The 21,616-nt window shown below is 48.0% G+C and overlaps 1 protein-coding gene across 6 annotated transcripts in view; it reads right to left on the reverse strand.

Moving 5' to 3' along the window:
* Nucleotides 1-21,014, reverse strand: part of si:dkeyp-120h9.1 (Y+L amino acid transporter 2-like) — a 76,688-nt gene extending 55,674 nt beyond the window's left edge. Inside the window, exons 1-4 of one of the 6 annotated variants that reach the window (XM_055654317.1) lie at nt 20,806-21,014; nt 19,657-19,796; nt 15,863-16,023; nt 10,963-11,471 (exon numbers count right to left, since the gene is read on the reverse strand). In XM_055654317.1, coding sequence (XP_055510292.1) covers nt 10,963-11,407 — 445 coding nt within the window. In that variant the 5' untranslated portion in view covers nt 11,408-11,471; nt 15,863-16,023; nt 19,657-19,796; nt 20,806-21,014. Of the gene's footprint in view, nt 1-10,962; nt 11,472-15,862; nt 16,024-19,652; nt 19,797-20,805 lie in introns of all 6 variants that reach the window. The other 5 variants (XM_055654309.1, XM_055654324.1, XM_055654301.1 and 2 more) reach the window with 5 other exon arrangements.
* Nucleotides 21,015-21,616: the final 602 nt, after the last annotated feature.

Consider the following 21,616-nt stretch of genomic DNA (forward strand, 5'->3'; position numbering starts at 1 on the left):
GAGCCCTATCTAGCTCTCTCTTGAAAGTATCCAGAGAACCGGCCTCCACTGCCCTCTGAGGCAGAGAATTCCACAGATTCACAACTCTCTGTGTGAAAAAGTGTTTCCTCATCCCCATTCTAAATGGCTTATCCTTTATTCTTAAACTGTGGCCCCTGGTTCTGGACTCCCCCAACATTGGGAACATGTTTCTTGCCTCTAGCATGTCCAATCCCTTAATCTATATTACTAAAAGTCTGTTCTTGACCAGTTTTGGCCTTCTGTGCTGCGATTTCCGAGAGAACGCCGCCACCTACGGCCGTCATTTTTAGCCACCTTGCTCAGAGCCCCCCTCCGCCGTATGTGTGCCGAGGATTTTTTCCCGTTGATGAAAAATGACAGAGATATTAATGATTTTACAAAATTCCCCATTCTCTCTGCTGCTCCTGCTGGTGGGAGGGGGAGGGACTATAAAACCAGGAAGTGGTGTGCCCCAATCAGTCTCTACAAGATGGAGGTCTGAGTTCTGAATGACTGAACAAATGTCTACACAGCTGTGAGTATGTACCCTTAATTTGGTTTGAAAATGAAAATATGGTTATGGTTAGTTTGAAGGAAAAAAGCACTGCCTGCAAATGGTTGTTTGGGGGGTTTGGGGTGAAGTAAAAAGGCACACACTCTCTCTCTCTCTCTCTCTCTCTCTCCCCACATTTCTCTCTCTCTCTCTTTCTCTCTCTCTCCCCCCCCTGTCTCTCTCCCCCTCTCTCTCTCTCCCCCCTCTCCCCCCCCCCCTCTCCTCCTCTCTCTCCCCTCTCTCTCTCTCGCCCTCTCTCTCTCTCTCCCCTTCTCTCTCTATCTTCTCTCTCTCTATCTCTCTCTCTCTCTCTTCTCTCTCTCTCTCTTCCCCCCTCTCCTCCCCCCTCTCTCTCTCTCTCTCTCTCTCACCCTCTCTCTCTCTCCCCCCCTCTCCCTCTCTCTCTCTCTCTCTCTCTCTCTCTTTCTCCCCCTCCTCCCCTCTATCCCCTCCCCCACCGTCCCTCCCCTAAAGCCAATTAACCCACAAACCTGCACCTCCCTCGAGTGTGGGAGGAAACCGGAGCACCCGGAGAAAACCCACATGGTGTCGTTCACTCGTTGGCGGGTGTCTGGGGTTACGGGGAGAAGGCAGGAGAATGGGGTTAGGTGGGAGAGATAGATCAGCCATGAATGAATAGCGGAGTAGATTTGATGGGCCGAATTCTGCTCCTAATACTTATGACCCCCACATATCTCCATGAAACCTTCCCCCCTTATAGCTCTGCCCCCTAGTGGTAGACGTTGCCACCCTGGGAAAAAGGTTCTGCTGCCTCTCACAATCTGATATACTTCTATCAAGTCACCCTTCAACGTCCGAAACTCTGGATAAAACTATCCAAGTCCGTCCAACCCTTCCCTGTAGCTGAAATCCTCTAATCCAGGCTGCCTGGATTTTTCACACAGGGAGTTGTGAGTCTGTGGAATGCTCTGTCTCAGAGGGCAGTGGAGGCCGTTTCTCTGGAAACTTTAAAGAGAGAGCTAGATAGGGCTCTTAAAGATAGCGGAGTCAGGGGATATGGGGAGAAGGCAGGAACGGGGTACTGATTGTAGGTGATCAGCCATGATCACATTGAATGACGGTGCTGGCTCGAAGAGCCCTATGGCCTACTCCTGCACCTATTGTCTATTGTATATAACGCTTGTCTGCACTCTCTCCAAAGCCTCCATATCTCTTGTGTAGTGGAGCACCCAGAACTGCACGCAATACTCCAAATGAGGCTGAACCATAGTCCTATAGAGCTGCATCATGGCTTCCTGACTCTTATATTCAATGCCTCCAGCAGGAAAAACATGGGATACAAGCAGAGGCCTCCACGTGCACATCTCGGGCAATGCTGAAGACAGGAACTCTACCACAGTGACTGACTGAAGTAGTCAATTCTGCGACCGTCACAGACTGATTGGAAAGACGTGATATAGAAGATGGCCGGACACGAGGAAGGAGAAAATAGATGGAGGACTGGCCAAATGCTGTGCCTTCCACCACAGTGATGAATGCTGTGGTGGATGTTTGTGTTAAATCTTTATCGTGTATTGTGTTTTCTTTTTTTATTGTACCGCTGCTGGCTCTGAATTTCCCTGAGAAAGGGATTAATAAAGCATTTATCTATCTATCTATCCACAATCAGTACCCCGCTCCTTCTTTCTCCCCATATCCCTTGATCCCATAAGGCCGAAGAGCTAAATCTAACTCTCTCTTGAAAATATCCAGTGAATTGGCCTCCACTGCCTTCTGTGGCACAGAATTCCACAGCAAGCATACCATACGCCTTCTTTACTGTATATCATGTTGTCACTTGCCGGCGGAGCACCAAGGCAAATTCCTTGTATGTGTTACTAGGCCAATAAACTTATTCATTCATTCATTCATTCATTCATTCATTCATATCTGGTTGTGTTGCCACCTTTAGTGAGCTATGAAATGAACTTGGACTGCAAGATCCCTTCGCACATCAACGCTTTTAAGGGTCTTATCTTTCCAGTTTAGAGATGCAGCATGGAAACAGGCCACTCTCAGCCCACCGAGTCCGCGCCAACCATCGATCACCCGTTCACCCTAGTTCCACGTTATCCCACTTTCTCCTCCACTTCCGACATACAACGCGTAACTTATGGCGACCGATGTATCTCTAAAGTCTAAAGAAAGGTTTAGAGGGATATGGGCCAAACGTGGGCAGGTGGGACTAGTGTAGATGGGGCATCTTGGTCAAGTTGGGCCGAAGGGCCTGTTTCCATGCTATAATGTTTAATGTTTTATGTGTCATTCCTAGCTGTCACTGTATGTCATGTGACAAGTATGTCATCATAACAAGAGGATTTCAGTATAGGAGTAAAGAGGTTCTTCTGCAGTTGTATAGGGCTCTGGTGAGACCACATCTGGAGTATTGTGTACAATTTTGGTCTCCAAATTTGAGGAAGGACATCCTCGTGATTGAGGCAGTGAAGCGTAGGTTCATGAGATTGATCCCTGGGATCATACTAGGCTTGTATTCACTGGAGTTTAGAAGGATGACAGGATATCTCATCGAAACATATAAAATTATAAAAGGACTGGACAAGTTAGATGCAGGAAAAATGTTCCCAATGTTGGGCGAGTCCAGAACCAGGAGCCACAGTCTTAGAATAAAGGGGAGGTTATTTAAGACTGAGGTGAGAAAAAAACGTTTTCACCCAGAGGGTTGTGAATTTATGGAATCCCCTGCCACAGAGGGCAGTGGAGGCCAAATCACTGGATGGATTTAAGAGAGAGTTAGATAGAGCTCTAGGGGCCAGTGGAGTCAAGGGATATGGAGAGTAGGCAGGCACGGGTTATTGATAGGGGACGATCAGCCATGATCACAATGAATGGCGGTGCTGGCTCGAAGGGACGAATGGCCTCCTCCTGCACCTATTTTCTATGTTTCTATGTTGAAACTTGCGGGTTGAGAACCAAGGCAAATTCCTTGTATGTGAATACTTGGCCAATAAACTTATTCATATGACTCTGTCACTTCATGACTCTTTTATAAAGTAAGAAGGTTTTACAATAGATGAGCTGCATAAAAACAGAGGCATAGATTTAGTACAATAAAAACATACAGCCAAACTGGCCAAACCTAGCTAATGTTAGGCTTTGGGGCCTGAATAGAGTGGATGTGGAGAGGATGTTTCCACTGATGGGAGAGCCTAGGACAAGAAGTAATTCTAATCCCAGGATTAAAGGACGTTCCTTTAGGAAGGAGATGAGGATGAATTCCTTTAGTCATAGGGTGGTGAATCTGTGGGAATCATTGCCACAGGGGCCAAGTCAATGAATATTTTTAAGGCAGAGATAGATAGATTCGTGATGACTACGGGTGTCGGGGATTATGGGGAGAGGGCAGGAGAACGGGGTTCAGAGGGAAAGACAGATTGAATGGCGGAAGTCCCTTGATGGGCCGAATGGCCTAATTCTGCTCCTATAACATATAGACTTATAAAATGGATTTTGCTTCCATCCCCATCTCTCCCCCTCCCACCAACGATCGGCCATCAATTTAATGCAAATAAATAGGCTGCTGGACCGCAACCGACAGTTGGCAGAGTCCTACTGAGTAACAGAGACCCATTTTATTTATAATCAGTGCTGATGCATGAATTTAACCTGACCTGTTGCCCCAATGAACTGCTGACTGTCTCCCAGTGTCCATTTCCACAAGAGTCAGGGAATGTATTCCTTCAAACTCCTCCTTGTATCCAGAGAACGTTTCACAAGTTCACAAGGTAGGCACAAAACGCTGGAGCAACTCAGCGGGACAGGCAGCATCCCTGGAGAGAAGGAATGGGTGACTTTTCGGGTCGAGACCCTTCATGTTCGTACGAATCAGGCCATTCGCCCCGTCCAGTTCACTCCGCCATTCAATCGTGGCTGATCTATCTTTTCCTCGCAACTGGGTGGGCACGGTTTGGATCCCGACTACGGGTGCTGTCTGTACGGAGTTTGGACGTTCTACCCGTGACCTGCGTGGGTTTTCCTTGTGATTGCCAGGTTCCTCCCACGCTCCAAAGACGTACAGGTTTGGAGGTTGATTAAATGTAAATTCTCCTAAGTGTGATTAGGATAGTGCAAGTGTACGAGGTGATCACTGGTCGGTGTGGACTCGATGGGCCAAAGGGCCTGTTTCTGCACCATATCTCTAAACAAAACTAAAAAAGACTAAAATATGAGAGTTTAGAGATTGTGAGACCCTAAAATCTGAACAATAAATAAGCTGGAGTTTAGAAGAATGAGGGGGACCTCATTGAAACTTACCGAATAGTGAAAGGCCTGGATAGAGTGGATGTGGAGAGGATGATTCCACTAGTGGGAGAGTCTAGGACCAGCGGGCACAGTCTCTGAATTAAAGCACGTTCCTTTAGGAAGGAGATGGGGAGGAATTTCTTTAGTCAGAGGGTGGTGAATCTGTGGAATTCATTGCCACTGTAAGCCGTGGTGGCCAAGTCAGTGGATATTTTTAAGGCAGACATAAATAGATTCTTGTTTAGTATGGGTGTCTGGGGTTATGGGGAGAAGGCAGTAGAATGGGGCTGAGGGGAAAGATACATCAGCCAGGGTTGAATGGCGGAGTAGACTTAGAGTCATCGAGTGATACAGTGTGGAAACAGGCCCTTCGGCATAACTTGCCCACATCAGCCAACATGCCCCAGCTACACTAGACTTGATGGGCCCAATGGCCTAATTCTGTTCCTGTCGCTTATGAACTTCTTGCCTCTGTTTCTGTACGAAATGAAGAATGTCAATTACTTTTGTTCACCTCATGAGACATCACGTCTCAAACCAAGATTAAACCAAGAAATAATTAAGTCAACCCACAGAAAACCACATGCACTGCCTTTCCCAATCAAAAGCACTTACAAGTCAAAAAATAGCTGACCTTGCCAGGAACTGAGCAGTAATTAGGCATGAATGCTGCACATTCGGACAGCAGGCCCAATATAATTTCACTGCTTCCACAGCTACAGATGTTAAACAGTTCCCCACACACAAATTCACCAGTTATAATTACAGCGCAGAAACAGGCCCTTCGGCCCACCGAGTCCACGTCAACCAGCGATCCGCGCACATTAGCACGAACCTACACACACTAGGGACAAATTACAACTGCACCAAAGCCAATGAACCGACAAACCTGTACGTTTTAGGAGTGTGGGAGGAAACCGGAGAAAACCCACGCAGGTCACGGGGGGGATTGTACAAACTCTGCACGGACAGCACCCGTAGTCGGGATCGAACCCGGGGTCTCAGGCGCTGTGAGGCAGCAACTCTACCGCTGCACCACCGTGCCGACCTGATCAACCAACCGCACCTCTAGTGTGGAGGAACTATGTTCACATGGAGAGGCCATTTAGCCCATCTGGACAGTGCAAGCCCCTAATGCAACAATCTCAACAATAGCCACTCTTTGCCATCCACTGTGCAAATGAATCACTTTAACGTTATATTATTGTCAGGACTCAATGGCCCAATCTCCCACCCAGCATCCCTCCACCATATTATAATGACATTTGAAAGACATTTGCACAAGTATGTAGATGGGAAAGATTTAGACGGATATGGGCCACATGGAGACAAGTTATAGCTTTTTTAAAGTTTTAGAGATACAGGCTCTTAGGCCCACGGAGTCCGCACTGACCAGCGATCCCCGCGCATACATTACCACTACACACACCAGGGACAATTTGCAATTTTTTACCAAGCCAATCAGCCTACAAACCGGCACGTCTTTGAAGTGCGGGAAGAAACTGGAGATCCCGGGGAAAACAGGCGCAGGTCTTAGGGAGAACGTGCAAACTCCGTGCAAGCAGCACGCATAGTCGGGATGGGACCCCCTGGCGCTGTGAGGCAGCAACTCTACCCTTATTAACCAACAACAGCTCAATAATCTAGAGATCAACTTAATACGAAGAGGCCATTTAGGAGATGTACATTGAAAAGCTTTGCACTGGTTTAGATGGGGCATGTTGGCTGGTGAGGGCAAGTGGGGCCGAAGGGCCTGCCTCCACGCTGTATGACTCAATCGCGCTGAGTGCCGATCGGATTCCCTTTTGAAAGCCGTGGCTAAGTAAACCATCAACAACATTCAGGACACTGAGTTCCAGATCATGACTACTCTTATCAGATTACCTGCACTTAGAACATTTACTAGTTTTCACATTTGACCTTCAGATTCGATAACAGCTTTCCCCCCCACCACCATTATCAAACTCTTGAGCAGACACCGAGGATGAATTCCCATTCTTCCAATCTACCATGTTCCAGCCCTTGCGCATTTCTATAATCCACACTTTCTTCAGGTTTTTTTCCGTTTCATTTAGAGATACAGAGGGGGAAACAGGCCCTTCGGCCCACCGGGCCCGCTCCGTCCAGCAATCCACCAGAACTCACACTACCCTACACACACTGGGGACAATTTACAATCTTTACTGAAGCCAATGAACCTAATGTGTGTCCTTGAAGTGTGGGAGGAAACCGGAGCATCCGGAGAAAGCCCACACGGGTCACCGGGAGAACGTACAGACTCCGTACAGACAGCATCCGTAGTCAGGATGGAACTCGGGTCTCTGGCGCTGTAAGTTAGCAACTCTACCGCTGCACCACCGTGCCAACTCTATTCTCTATAGCTGTGACAAGGCATTCTGCCCTCTGATTACTTCATCCTCTACGCCACAAAGCATGATTTGCCTGGATAGCATGCAAAGCAAAAAGGTTGTCTGTAGAACATTAAAAAAACAGCGCAAGAACAGCCCTTCAGCCCACAATGCCTGTGCCGAATATGATGAACCTAACCCATATTCCTTGAAGAATCAAAGAACTGCAGATGCCGGTTTATACCAAAGATAGACACAAAGTGCTGGAGTAACTCAACGTGTCAGGCAGCGTATCTGGTGAAAAAGGATGGGTGACTTTTCGGGTCAAGATCCTTCTTCAGACCCCGAAAAGTCACCCATCCTTTTTCTCCAGAGATGCTGCCCGACCCGCTGAGTAACTCCAGCACTGGGGCGGCACGGTGGCGCAAAGCCAGAGTTGCTGCCTCACTGCGTTTACAGTGCCAGAGACCCCGGTTCAATCCCGACTACGGGTACCGCCTGCATGGAGTTTGTACGTTCTCCCCGAGACCTGCGTGGGTTTTCGCTGAGATCTTCGGTTTCCTCCCACACTCCAAAGACGTACAGGTTTGTAGGTTAATTGGCTCGGTGTATGTGCAAATTGTCCCTAGTGTGTGTAGGGCCGTGTTAGTGGCGGGGAACGTGTGTGTAGGGCCTGTTTCCCTGTATCTCGAGACTAAAGGGACCGTATCTCTAAACTAAACACTTTGTGTCTACATTCCCTGCATATCCATGTGCCTATCCAAAAAGTCTGTTAAATGCCGCTAATGTATCTGCCTCCACTACTATCCCCAGCAATGCGTTCCAGCAGCCCGTCCCAGCAGCCCGTCATAGCAGCGCATTCCAGAAGCTCGTACCAGCATCTCGTACCAGCAGCTCGTCCCAGCAGCCCGTCCCAGCAGCCCGTCCCATTAAAGCCCCTCCCGACCCTCTTCGCAAAAAAAAAAAAAAAAAAAAAACTACCCCCACACTTTAAACTTCACTTTAAAGTTACTTGAAGTACACATGATAATAATAAACTGATACCAATAAAGAGATTTAAACACAGCGAACTTGCTTTCCCCTTTTACAGGATTTATGGTTATGGACAGATTATTGCCAGGACTTCTTACTTTTTAAATGGGATGAGTTAATGATTTGTGGGATTAATCATGCTGAACATGATACTTCTCTTACAGAGTCACACGGCGATACAGCACAGAAACTGGCAAACTCATCCATGATGACCAAGGTTGATTAGTGCGGGTGTCAGGGGTAATGGGGAGAAGGCAGGACAATGGGGTTAGGAGGGAGAGATAGATCAGCCATGATTGAGTGGCAGAGTAGACTCGATGGGCCAAATGGCCTAATTCTGCTCCTATGACTTATGAACGTAAGATCTCCTTTCTAAAGTAACACCCTTTTACTCTGAGGCTACGCTCTCTGGTCCTAGACTCTCCCACTAGTGGAAACATCCTCTCCACACCCGCTCTATCCAGGCCTTTCACTATTCTGTGAGTTTCAATGAGGTCCCCCCCCCCCATTCTTCTAAACACCAGTGAGTACAGGCCCAGTGCCGACAAACACTCATCATATGTTAACCCACTAATTCCTGGGATTATTCTCGTAGGGAGAATATGGAGATAAGGACCCTTTAGGAGCATTAAGGAGCCCTCAAGACATACCAAACACCAGAGGAAATGATGCTATGAGCGCTCATTATAATCACAATAATGTTTCTCCTTCCTCTCTAAAAAAATAATTTTATGAGGATGTTGCCAGGACTCGAGGGCCTGAGGTCTAGGGAGAGATTGAGCAGACTAGGACTCAACTCATTGAAGCGCAGGAGGATGAGGTGTGATCCTACAGAGGTGAATAACATCATGAGAGAAATAGATCAGGTTAACATATAGAGAGCCTCTTGCTTCGAGTAGGGGAATCAAGAAACAGAGGATAGAGTTTTAAAATGGAGATTTAATAGAAACCGGAGGGGTAACTTTTTCACGCAAAGATTGGTGGGTGTATGGAACGAGCTGCCAGAGGAGGCAGTTGAGGCAGGGATTATCAGGACGTTTAAGAAACATTTGGACAGGTGGATGGATGGGACAGGTTTAGAGGGATATGGACCAAACGCAGGCAGGTGGGGACTAGTGTAGTTGGGACATTCAGATTCAGATTCAATCTTTATTGTTATTGTGTAGTGTACAGTACAGAGACAACGAAATGCAGTTAGCATCTCCCCAGAAGAGCGAACATAGAATAATGAGCAATATATATATACGTACATAGTCATAGCAGTGCAATTTTGGCCAGTTAGCCGGTGTGGGAAAGTTGGGTCGAAGGGTCTGTTTCCACGCTGTATCGCTCTATGACTCCAACTGCAATCAATATGGGAGGGCTAACCATGTTCCTTTTCTAGGGCTATCCAATTTATGCTTTCAACATGAATATCACACCCTCAAAGGAGTGATTCTGGCCCAAATCGTCACATAACCTTTTTCTCCAGAGATGCTGCCTGACCCGTTGAGTTACTCCAGCACTTTGTGTCTATCTTTGGTGTAAACCTGCATCTGCAGTTTCCTTTTGATCAGTCAGTTTAGTTGAGTTTACTGGCACGTGTACCAAAGTACAGTGAATAGCTTTCCTTGCAGTGGAGAGACAATACACGCTAACATGATACATGATAAAGGAATCTCACCCCCTAATCCAGCCAGCATTCTGGCTATAACTATCGAGTTGAGCACTCAGCACAGTGTACGGGTCAGTGTTTCTCTCCCTCACCCCTGTACAGAAGGCAGCCAGAGATGCTGCCTGGCCCACTGAGTTAAGGGCCTGACCCACCTGGGCATCATTTGCGCGTGACGCAGATGGCGCTCGAAGATTTTGTACATCCCAAAATCTTTGCTCGCTTCACCTGCAGTTGAACAGTTATTTAAGAGGTATTTTAATAAGGGGTAAGCCATTTAGGACGGAGATGAGGAAAAACTTTTTCAGCCAGAGAATTGCTCTTAGGACTAACGGAATCAAGGGATATGGGGGGAAAAGCAGGAACGGGGTACTGATTTTGGATGATCAGCCATGATCATAATGAATGGAGATTCTGGCTCAAAGGGCCAAATGGCCGACTACTGCACCTACTTTCTATGTTTCCTTTTTATCACCCCCTAATCCATGCAGGCGTAACTATCGAGCTGAGCGCTTAGCACAGCATGCGGGTCAGTGTCTCTCTCCCTTAGATAGAGTTGTTAAAGATAGCGGAGTCAGGGGATATGGGGAGAAGGCAGTAATGGAGTACTGAATGTGGATGATCAGCCACGATCACATTGAATGGCAGTGTGGCTCGAAGGGCCGAATGGCCTACTCCTGCACCTACTGGCTGCAACCTTCGCTCCATTGACGAACTGTACACTGCAAGGGCCAGGAAGCGAGCGGATTAGATCGTCTCTGACCCCTCCCACCCTGGCCACAAACTCTTTGAATCACTTCCCTCTAGAAGGCGACTCCGGACTGTCAAAGCTGCCACAGCCAGACATAAAAACAGTTTTTATCCACGAGTAGTTGCTCTACTCAACAGCCAAAAATCTGTAGCCTCCCTTTGATCTGGTATTTTGTTGGTTCACATGCTTGATCAATGATGTTTTATCATTAATGTTTTATTATTATTAATGTTTAGTGTTTTATGAGTCATTCGTAACTGTCACTGTATGTCATGTTGTTACTTGTGGGCGGAGCACCAAATTCCTTGTATGTGAATACGTGGCCAAAAAACTTACTATTGTCTATGTATCTATGGATGTATCTCACCTATACAGAAGGCAGCCAGCAGCCGCACGGCACTGTAGGGCGGCTCGCAGGAAGGGAAGAAGGGCTGGATGAGGTAGTTGGCAAAGGTGATGGCGATGACAGCTTGGCAGGCCGGCTCCACGATGAGCATGGACGTCCAGAGGCGCAGGAAGGCCAAGAAGCCCCCGAACGCCTCCAAGATGTAGGAGTAGCTGGCCCCGGACTTCTTGATGGTGGTCCCCAGCTCGGCGTAGCACAGCGCCCCGATGACGGAGAATACTCCTCCCACTGCCCAGATGATCAGGGACAGGCCGTAGGAGCCGGTGAACCTCAGCACGCCCTTGGGGGAGACAAAGATCCCGGATCCGATCATGTTGCCCACGATCAGGCACACTCCGTGGAGCAAGGAGATGTCCTTCTTCAGCCGCACGGCCTCAGGGGCCGCAGTCTTAGACTCGGCCTCCATCAGTGCTGCAAGGCGATGGCTCGACCCGTCCCCACAATACCAGATGAAGAGACGTCTCGGGAACCTGCGTTAAAATAAATAAAGTACAACGTTAGCTTAGTTTAGAGGTTCAGCGTGGAAACAATGGACAATGGGTGCAGGAGTAGGCAATTCGGCCCTTTGAGCCAGCACCACCATTCAATGTGATCATGGCTGATCATCCCCAATCAGTACCCCGTTCCTGCCTTCTCCCCATATCCCCTGACCCCGCTATCTTTACGGGCCCTATCAAGTTCACTCTTCAGAACTGGCCTCCACCGCCCTCCGAGGCAGAGAATTCCACAAACTCACAACTCCCTGTGTGAAAAAGTGTTTCCTTATAGACAATAGACAATAGGTGCGGGAGTAGGCCATTCGGCCCTTCGAGCCAGCACCGCCATTCAATGTGATCATAGCTGATCATCCCCAATCAGTACCCCGTTCCTGCCTTTTCCCCATATCCCCTGACTCCGCTATCTTTACGAGCCCTATCCAGCTCTCTCTTGAAAGCATCCAGAGAACCAGCCTCCACCACCCTCTGAGGCAGAGAATTCCACAGACATACAACTCTCTGTGAGAAAAAGTGTTTCCTCGTCTCCGTTCTAAATGGCTTACCCCTTATTCTTAAACTGTGGCCCCTGGTTCTGGACTCACCCAACATCGGGAACATGTTTCTAGCATGTCCAAACCCTTAACAATCTTATATGTATCAATAAGATCCCCTCTCATCCTTCTAAACTCCAGAGTGTACAAGCCTAGCTGCTCCATCCTCTCAGCATATGACAGTCCTGCCATCCCGGGAATTAACCTTGCAAACCTACGCTGCACCCCCTCAATAGCAAGAATATCCCTTCCTCAAATTAGGGGACCAAAACTGCACACAATGCTCCAGGTGTGGTCTCACTAGGGCTCTGTACAACTGCAGAAGGACCTCTTTGCTCCTATACTCGACTCCTCTTGCTATAAAGGCCAACATGCTATTCGCTTTCTTCACTGCCTGCTGTACGTGCATGCTTATTTTCAGATTGATGAACAAGGACCCCCAGATCCCGTTGTACTTCCCCTTTTTCCAACCTGACGCCATTTATATAGTAATCTGTCTTCCTGTTTTTGCTACCAAAGTGGATAACCTCACATTTCTCCACATTAAACTTCATCTGCCATGCATCTGCCCACTCCCCCAACCTGTACAAGTCACCCTGCATTATCATAGCATCCTCCTCACAGTTCACATTGCCACCCAACTTTGTGTCATCTGCAAATTTGCTAATGTTACTTTGAATCCCTTCATCCAAATCATTGATGTATATTGTAAATAGCTGCGGTCCCAGCACCGAGCCTTGCAGTACCCCACTAGTCACTGCCTGCCATTCTGAAAGGGACCCGGTAATCCCTACTCTTTGTTTCCTGTCTACCAACCACTTCTCTCTCCATGTCAGCACTCTACCCCCAATACCATGTGCCCTAATTTTGCCCACTAATCTCCTATGTGGGACCTTATCAAATGCTTTCTGAAAGTCCAGGTACACTACATCCACTGGCTCTCCCTTGTCCATTTTCCTAGTTACATCTTCAAAATGTTCCAGAAGATTAGTCAAGCATGATTTCCCCTTCGTAAATCCATGCTGACTCGGACCGATCCTGTTACTGCTATCCAAATGTGCGGCTATCTCATCTTTTATAATTGACTCCAGCATCTTCCCCACCACCGATCTCCGTTCTAAATGGCTTACGCCTTATTCTTAAACTGTGGCCCCTGGTTCTGGACTCCCCCAACATCGGGAACATGTTTTCTGCCTCTAGTGTGTCCAAACCCTTAATAATCTTGTATGTTTCAATAAGATCCCCTCTCATCTTAAATTCCAGAGTATACAAGCCGAGCCGCTCCATCCTCTCAGCATAAGACAGTCCCGCCATCCTGGGAATTAAACTTGTGAACCTATTTGACCCACTGGGTATGTGCCGACTTGTTCCTAGAAAGTGCAACATCTCAATATTGACAAGCACATGATTAAGTTACCCAACATCAATGGCATGATGGTACAGCGGTAGAGTTGCTGCCTCACAGCGCCAGAGACCCGGGTTCCATCCTGACTATGTGTCCCTGTCTGTGCAGAGAATGCACCTTCTCCCCGTGACCCACTTCAGTTTCCTGCCACGCTCCAGGTTTGCTGGTTAATTGGCTTGGTGTAAAGGTAAATTGTCCCTAGTGTGTGTAGGGTGGTGTTAGTGCGGGGTCAAGGAAAGAGCGTTCACGCCGCGGTCCTGTTTCCACCAATCTTTCCAGCACCACCACCACGTACAAGAAGCGACAAGACAGACACCATTGTATGCAGATGCCGAGAAATGTGTTCAGCTCTGGCTGAACAACTCCTAATCTTGTGTGTGGACTCAGTAAGAAGAAGTGTTAGTGTGCGGGGATCGCTGGTCGTTGCAGACTCAGTGGGCTGAAGGACCTGTTTCCACACTGTATCTCTAAACTAAACTAAACGTGAGATCCCTCCGAATGCCAGAGTGAAAATAAAGTGGGTTTACACACGCTGTGTAAAGGGCCTGTCCCACTTGGGCGTCATTTGCGCGTCACGCGCCACGTCCAAAATCCTGGCGTGCTGCCGTGCGTCACTGCCTACGCCACCACGCGCCACCACGCGCCGGTAATGCGTCATGACGCGTAAATGATGTCACGTAAATGACGCCCAAGTGGGACAGGCCCTTAACTGTAAGTGAGTCACATGTACCTTCTGAACGCAAGAACACTGAGGAGTCTCAGACACAAATGTAGAGATACAGAGCTGAAACAGGCCCTTCAGGCCACCAAGTCCGCGCCGACCAGCGATTCCCCGCACACACTCGGGAAAATTTACAAATCTTTCCCGACGCCAATTAACCTACAAACCGGCACGTCTTTGGTGTGTGGGTGGAAACCGTAGAAAACGCACGCACGGGGAGAGCGTACAAACGCCGTACAGACAGCACCCGTAGTCAGGACTGTTGAGCTTCTGCTGATGGAATAACCAAAGTCTTACCCCGTGATTAAGATCCAAAGACTTTATTAACGTAACAGCATAGGTGACTTCAGGGCCGGCCTTAAGCCGATTGGGCCGATTGCTCCCAATTGGGCCCCGCGAGTAAAGGGGGCCCCGCGCCAGAGTAATCTACTCTAGGCTCGGGTAGATCTACCCTGGGTGGAGGGGGGAGAGAGGGGCGGAGAGAGAGTAGAGGGGTGGAGGGAGAAGAAACAGGTAGATGAGGAAGGCGGTGTGAGGGGGGATTTGAGAAGGAGGTGGGTCGTTCGCTCACGGCAGCGCTCCCGCCCCTCCAGTCGCCGTGCTTCACGCACACAGCCCCGGCTCTGCCCCTCTTTCTCCCCGGGGAGACGCGGTGAACAATACACGAAGGGCCGGGCCGGGGGTTGGAGCAACGTTTACAAACCTCGGCCTCAGCTCACACCCGTCCGCCCAGACCCCGGCATCTGCTCCCGCCTCTGGCCCTCTCCCTCCCTTCTCTCCTTCCCTCCCTCCTTCCTCTCTCTTTTCCCTTCTCTTATTTGCTCCATCCTTTCTTTCTCTCCTTCCCTCCCTCATTTCTCTACTTCCCTCCCTCCCTTCTGTCCTTCCTCCCTTCTCTCCCTCCCTCCCTCCTTTCTCTCCTTCCCTCCCACACACACATCACTGACACACAGACAACTAACACACACAACTAAGTTAGGGTGGGGTAGCAGCCCAAAGGGTAGGATGGGGCTGAAGTCCAATATTTAATGCCTGGGCTGGTTTTTCATCAATGGTTATTGGTTAGCCAGGATCTATTTAATTAAATTACTTTTTCTTTTCATTTCAGTCACTAAAACAAGTGGTATTGTAATTATGTACTTTTCAAAGTCCTGGTCGCATCAATGCAGCGAGGAAGTGGAGGTTTGGAGATGCCGGCAGTGGCGCAGTGGTAGAGTCTTTCAGCGCACGAGATCCGGGTTCCATCGCGACTATAGGCGCTGCTTGTACGGAGTTTGCACATTTGCTCCCTGACCTGCAGGGGTTTTCTCTGGGTGCTCCGGTTTCCTCCCACACTCCAAAGGTTTGTAGCTGATTTGCTTAGTAAAATTGTAAATTGTCCCTAGTGTGTGCAGGATAGTGTTAAAGTGCGGGGATCGCTGGTCAGTGCGGACTCGGTGGGCCGAGGGGCCAGTTTCCGCGATGTATCTGTAAACTAAACCGATGATTTACCAACATGATAGACACAAAATGCTGGAGTAACTCAGCGGGTCAGGCAGCACCTGTGGAGAAGAGAAACAGGTAGACACAAAAAGCTAGAGATATGGCGCGGAAACAGGCCCTTCAGCCCACCGGGTCCGTACCGATCAGCGACCCCCAAACACACACCCGCTATCCTACACACACTCGGCACAATTTGCACTTACACCGAGCAAGTTAGCCTACAAACCTGCACGTCTTTGGAGTAAAACCAGAACTCCCGAAGAAATCCCCCTCGGTCACGGAGAGAGCGTACAAACTCCGTACAGACAGCACCCGTAGTCAGGATCGAACCCAGGTATCCGGTTCTGCGAGGCAGCAACTCTACCGCTGCGCCACCGTGCCACCTTTCTGGAGAGAATGAACAGACGGTGTTAGGGATTTAGTTTAATTTAGTCACAAAATGCTGGAGTAACTCAGCGGGACAGACAGCATCTCTGGAGAGAAAGAATGGGTGACGTTTCAGGTCAAGACCCTTCTTCAGATTGAGAGTCGGGGGGGGAGGGGGGAGGGAAACTGGATGAGGCCTGGATTAGAGGTTTTTAAACTATAAGAAGAGGTTGGATAAACTTGGATTGTTTAATCTGGAGCATTGGACGCTGAAGCGAAGACCTGAGGGAAGTATATAAGATTATGAGAGGGATAGATAGGGCAGAGAATCAGAACCTTTTCTCCGGATGGAAATGTCAAAGGTAGGTGAGAGGGGCTATATTTAAAAGAGATGTGTGGGGCTTTTTTTTTTAACACAGAGGGTGGCGAGTGCCTGGAACACACTGCCAGGGGTGGTTGTGAAGGCAGATACAATAGTGTTGTTTAAGAGGCTTTAGGATAGGCACATGGATATGCAGGGAATGGAGGGATATGGATCAATTTCCGGCACAGGAGATTAAATTACCTTGCATAATGTCTGCATGGAGATTGTGGGCCGAAGGGCCTGTTCCTATGCTGTACTGTCTGATGAAAAAATAAAAGACACAGGTGCTGGAGTCACTCAGCGGGTCAGGCAGCATCCTTGGAGAACATGGATAGATGATGTTTTGGATCGGGACCTTTCTTCAGGTTGCAACTGCTGCCTGATCCACCGAGTTATTCCAGCACTTTGTAACTTTTTTTATTGCAAAGCATAACCAGCTTCTTCCCAGCTGTTATCAGGCAACTGAACCATCCTACCGCAACCAGAGAGCGGTGCTGAACTACTATCTACCTCATTGGTGACCCATGGACTATCCTTGATCGGACGTGATTGGCTTTGCCTTGCACTAAACGTTATTTCCTTATCATGTATCTGTACATTGTACAATGGCTCGATTGTAATCATGTATTGTATTTCCGCTGACAGGATAGCACACAACAAAAGCTTTTCACTGTACCTCGGTACACATGACAATAAACTAAACTAATCTCCAGTTCCTTGTTTCCACATTCTGCATGGTTCTATGTTCTATTAATTGATTAATTTTAGGCATCTAGTAATTAATTCATCAGTCCATGATTTAGATGAAGGGATTCAAAGTAACATTATTTTGATAGTAACATTACTATAATCTCCCAAGTTGGGAAAAGGGGAAGTACAACGGGATCTGGGGGTCCTTGTTCATCTGTCACTGAAAGTAAGCATTCAGGTACAGCAGGCAATGAAGAAAGCGAATGGCATGTTGGCCTTCATAACAAGAGGAGTTGAGTTTTCGGAGCAAAGAGGTACTTCTGCAGTTGTACAGGGCCCTATTGAGACCACACCTGGAGTATTGTGTGCAGTTTTGGTCTCCCAATTTAAGGAAGGACATTCTTGCTATTGAGGGAGTGCAGCGTAGGTTCACAAGGTTAATTCCTGGGATGGCGGGACTATTATATGATGATAGAATGGAGCAACTGGGCTTGTATACACTGGAATTTAGAAGGATGAGAGGGTATCTTATTGAAACATATAAGATTATTCAGGGATTGGACATGCTAGAGGCAGGAAACATGTTCCGGATGTTGGGGGAGTCCAGAACCAGGGGCCACAGTTTAAGAATAAGGGGTAAGTCATTTAGAACGGAGATGAGGAAAAACGTTTTCACCCAGATAGTTGTGAATCTGTGGAATACTCTGCATCAGAAGGCAGTGGAGGCCGATTCTCTGGATGCTTTCAAGAGTTAGATAGAGCAATTAAAGATAGCGGAGTCAGGGGATATGGGGAGAAGGCAGGAACGGGTTATTGATTGTAGATGATCAGCCATGATCATATTGAATGGCAGTGCTGGCTCGAGGGCCCGAATAGCCTACTCCTTCACCTATTGTCTATCTGGGTGATGTCACCACCATTCATTACTCATCCTTCTTGTGAAGGCATTCCCAACAGTGTATAGGGGAGGGAGTTTGAGTATAGAAGTTGGGAGGTCATGTCTCAGTTGTATAAGACGTTGGCGCGGCCGAATTTAAAGTATTGTGTTCAGTTTTGGGGACCGTGATATCAGAAAGATGTTTTCAAACTGGAAACATAGACATAGAAACATAGAAAATAGGTGCAGGAGTTGGCCATTCGGCCCTTCGAGCCTGCACCGCCATTCAATATGATCATGGCTGGAAAGGGTACAAAGAAGATTTACGAGGATGTTGCCAGGGCTAGAGGGTGTGAGAGAGGTTGAGTAGGCTCGGACTATACCTTGGAGCGCAGGAGGATGAGGGATGATCTTATAGTGGTGAATAAAATCATGAGTGGAATAGATTGTGCATTCTCTTGTCCAGAGTAGGGGAATCGAGTACTAGAGAATATAGGGTGATTTCACCAAAGGCATTATTAACTTACTTTTGATGAAATTCAGCGAGCAAACGCGATAATTCCCGATATTTTGGATCTTAAAATCACCACGGCAATTGTCAGCTGTTCACTTCCGCCGCTTTCTACCTTCAGTTCCCTCTTGTAATTACCTCACTTTCTATCTTTTTTTTTGCCTGAAAATTTAGGTCGCTGTGCTTCACGGTCACCCCGACTAGCACAGAAAATTTCAGCTCAAAAATCGGCCGTTTTCCATGTTTTTAACGGGTGGGAAAGTGCGTGTTTCCCCATTCACTTACATGTACCAAACTGAGAGATGTCCTCCAGTTAAAATTTTCGGTCACGTGAGGGGGATCTACGCTCATTTGACCTTTGGTGAAATCACCCTATTGGTATACGGAGGGGGGGGGGGGGGGGGGGGGGGGGGGGGGGGGGGTGATGATTTAATAGGATCTTGAGGGGTATTTTTTCACACAAAGGGTGGTGGGTTTATGGAACTTGCTGGCGGAGGAGGTAGTTGAGGCAGGCACTATCATACCGCTTAAGAAACAGTTAGACAAGTACATGGATAGCATATGTTTGGAGGGATATGGGCCAAACGCAGTCAGGTGGAACTAGTGTAGTCAGTGTTGGTCATTGTGGGCAGGTTGGGCCGAAGGGCCCGTTTCCACGCTGTATCACTCAACATGTTAACGTCTTAACACGTGTGGAACTAGGAAGTCTGCATTCATCAATGTGGTTTGATATTCGTCACTCGAAAGCCAAAGCAAAAAAGGCGGGCAAGAAGCGGAAGAGGAGGAAATTTAACAAGCAACCGTACGTAATCCAGGCGACTCAACTCAAATAAGGTCGCGAAAATTAACAGAACATAGAACAAACAGTACAGTGGAGGAAGGATGGACGTTTACATCGAAGATAGACACAAAATGCTGGAGTAACTCAACGGGGCAGGCAGCATGTCTGGAGAGAAGGAATAGAAGACGTTTCGGGTGGAGACCCTTCTTCGGCCCAGTGTGTCAGTGCAAAACACTATAAACTAAAGTCTGAAGAAGGGTCTCGACCCGAAACTTCGCCCGTTCTCTCTCTCCAGAGATGCTGCCTGTCCAGCCGTTTGTGTCTGTCTATAAACTAATCTCCTCTGCATTTTTTTCGATCTTGTGGACAAGCCTGCGAGGCAAATTTAAAAATAAGGCGATCGGCTTTTAACCGTCGCCTGGATTACCTACGGTTGCTTGTTAAATTTCCTCCTCTTCTCTCGAGAGGTTAGGATTTGTTTCCACTGTAAAATAAAAAAAGACCCTCCGCATTTCCCCGAACACTCGCTCGCTCGCTCACTCCTCGGCGTTGCACGGACGAGGCGCTGTTTCTGTACGAAAAATAAACCCTTCGGAGGATCAGCAACGCGCTGCGAGACATACACGCCGCCCCCCGCGTCGAATATGCAAGCGAAAATGAAAAAAAAGGGGGCGCGCACGTCAAACTCAGCGGACGGACCCCAATGTCAGAGAAACGGTGCGTGGACTTCTACTCTGCTGCCCAGCATTTGCGCCGCGAGCCTGGAATAAGCTCAAGTGAGGAGAATGAACACTATATTCCAATTGCCCTTTGCTTTAAGTAATGAGATAAAACACGTGCGCAGATGTTATTTTAATCATATTCCGGGTGGAACGAAGAGGCACAATGAATGAGAAGAGAGTCGCGTTTTAAATGAAGGGAAGATAGACGCAAAAAGCTGGAGTAACTCAGCGGGTCGGGGGTGGTTGTATGGGTCTGACAGCAAGCATCTCTGGAGAGAAGGAATGGGTGACGTTTCGGGTCGGGACCCTTCTTCAGACTTCTTAAATGAAGGGATGTTGTATATAACGGGGGTGGTTGTATGTGTGCGTGTGTGCTAAAGGAGGCCCTGAGTTGCATCGGTACCCGGGGGAACATGTAACACCGCGGTTCCACACTGTAACACCGACACACATCATGCCACGTTGCTACATAACGTTCCAAATTAAACCCCTAGACATTCCACACTGGAACGCCGATACAGTAAACACCGCCACATTGCTACACGAACGTTCCATCCCGGCGGCGAGATCCTGACCCGGGACATTCCACATTGGAACGCCGAGACATCGCCCTGCCGTCCAACCAAGCTCCCCGGGACGTTCCATATTGGAACACGGAGACATCATTCATTCATGTTGGAACGCCGAGACACGCGGCACGTACAAGCTCCCGTCGCGGCGGAGGTGGCAACCTAACCCGGGATATTACAATCGCCAGGAGCTCACACTCACACTCACAAGATGCCTGAAAACAAAGCATAGACCCGCCCGCCCCCGCCGCCCGGACTGACTAAGGAAGAAAAAAATCCAAAGACTGACCCGAACACGCGGTACCGCCACCGCCGATCTAGGGGTTTGCAGGTCTTTACGACTCTCTGCTTCCGTATATAAAGCCTCTCTCTCTTCCTAGTACGTCCTTCAAGAATGAGATCCGCTAGATTTCACATCAAGCAGCTGAGCAAAGGAAGAGCATGCACTCTGCGCGCCACCTCTCTTAAAGGCGCATGCAGCGAGCGTCCATCGCCGAAACGTAGCAAAGAGGTGCAGGAACAAGTAGTCCATTCGGCTCTTCGAACCAGCACCGCCATTCAATATGATCATGGCTGATCATCCAAAACCAGTACCCCGTTCTTCTTTCTCCCCATATCCATTGATTCCATTAGCCCTAAGAGCTAAATCTAACTCTAGAGTCATAGAGTGATACAGTGTCCAAACAAGCCCTTTGGCACAACTTGCCCACACCGGTCAACATGTCTCAGCTACACTAGGTCCACCTGTCTGTGCTTGGTCCATATCCCTCCAAACTTGTCCTATCCATGGTAGCAATGTTACAAAATTTTGAGATTTAAAAAATCAAGTCTGCAATTTATCCCATCAGATAAAGCATAAAAATAAGTTTAATTTGACACCTAATTCACTTTCATATCTTCAGCATTAAAAAGGTTATGGCCATTTTCATACTCTGAAATTAGCATCTTGTTCCCTATTGCTTTTCCATTGACTTAACACAAAAGCTGTGATCGAGGACAGTCAAAAGCCCATAACTTTCTTAAAGATTAAGAGAACTGAATTAAATTTTCAATTGTTATAGATTGAAGCATTCTGAAACAAATATGAAACAATCTTACTT

The sequence above is a fragment of the Leucoraja erinacea genome, chromosome 2 (genome assembly GCF_028641065.1).
Source record: "Leucoraja erinacea ecotype New England chromosome 2, Leri_hhj_1, whole genome shotgun sequence".
Taxonomy (NCBI): Eukaryota; Metazoa; Chordata; class Chondrichthyes; order Rajiformes; family Rajidae; genus Leucoraja; species Leucoraja erinaceus.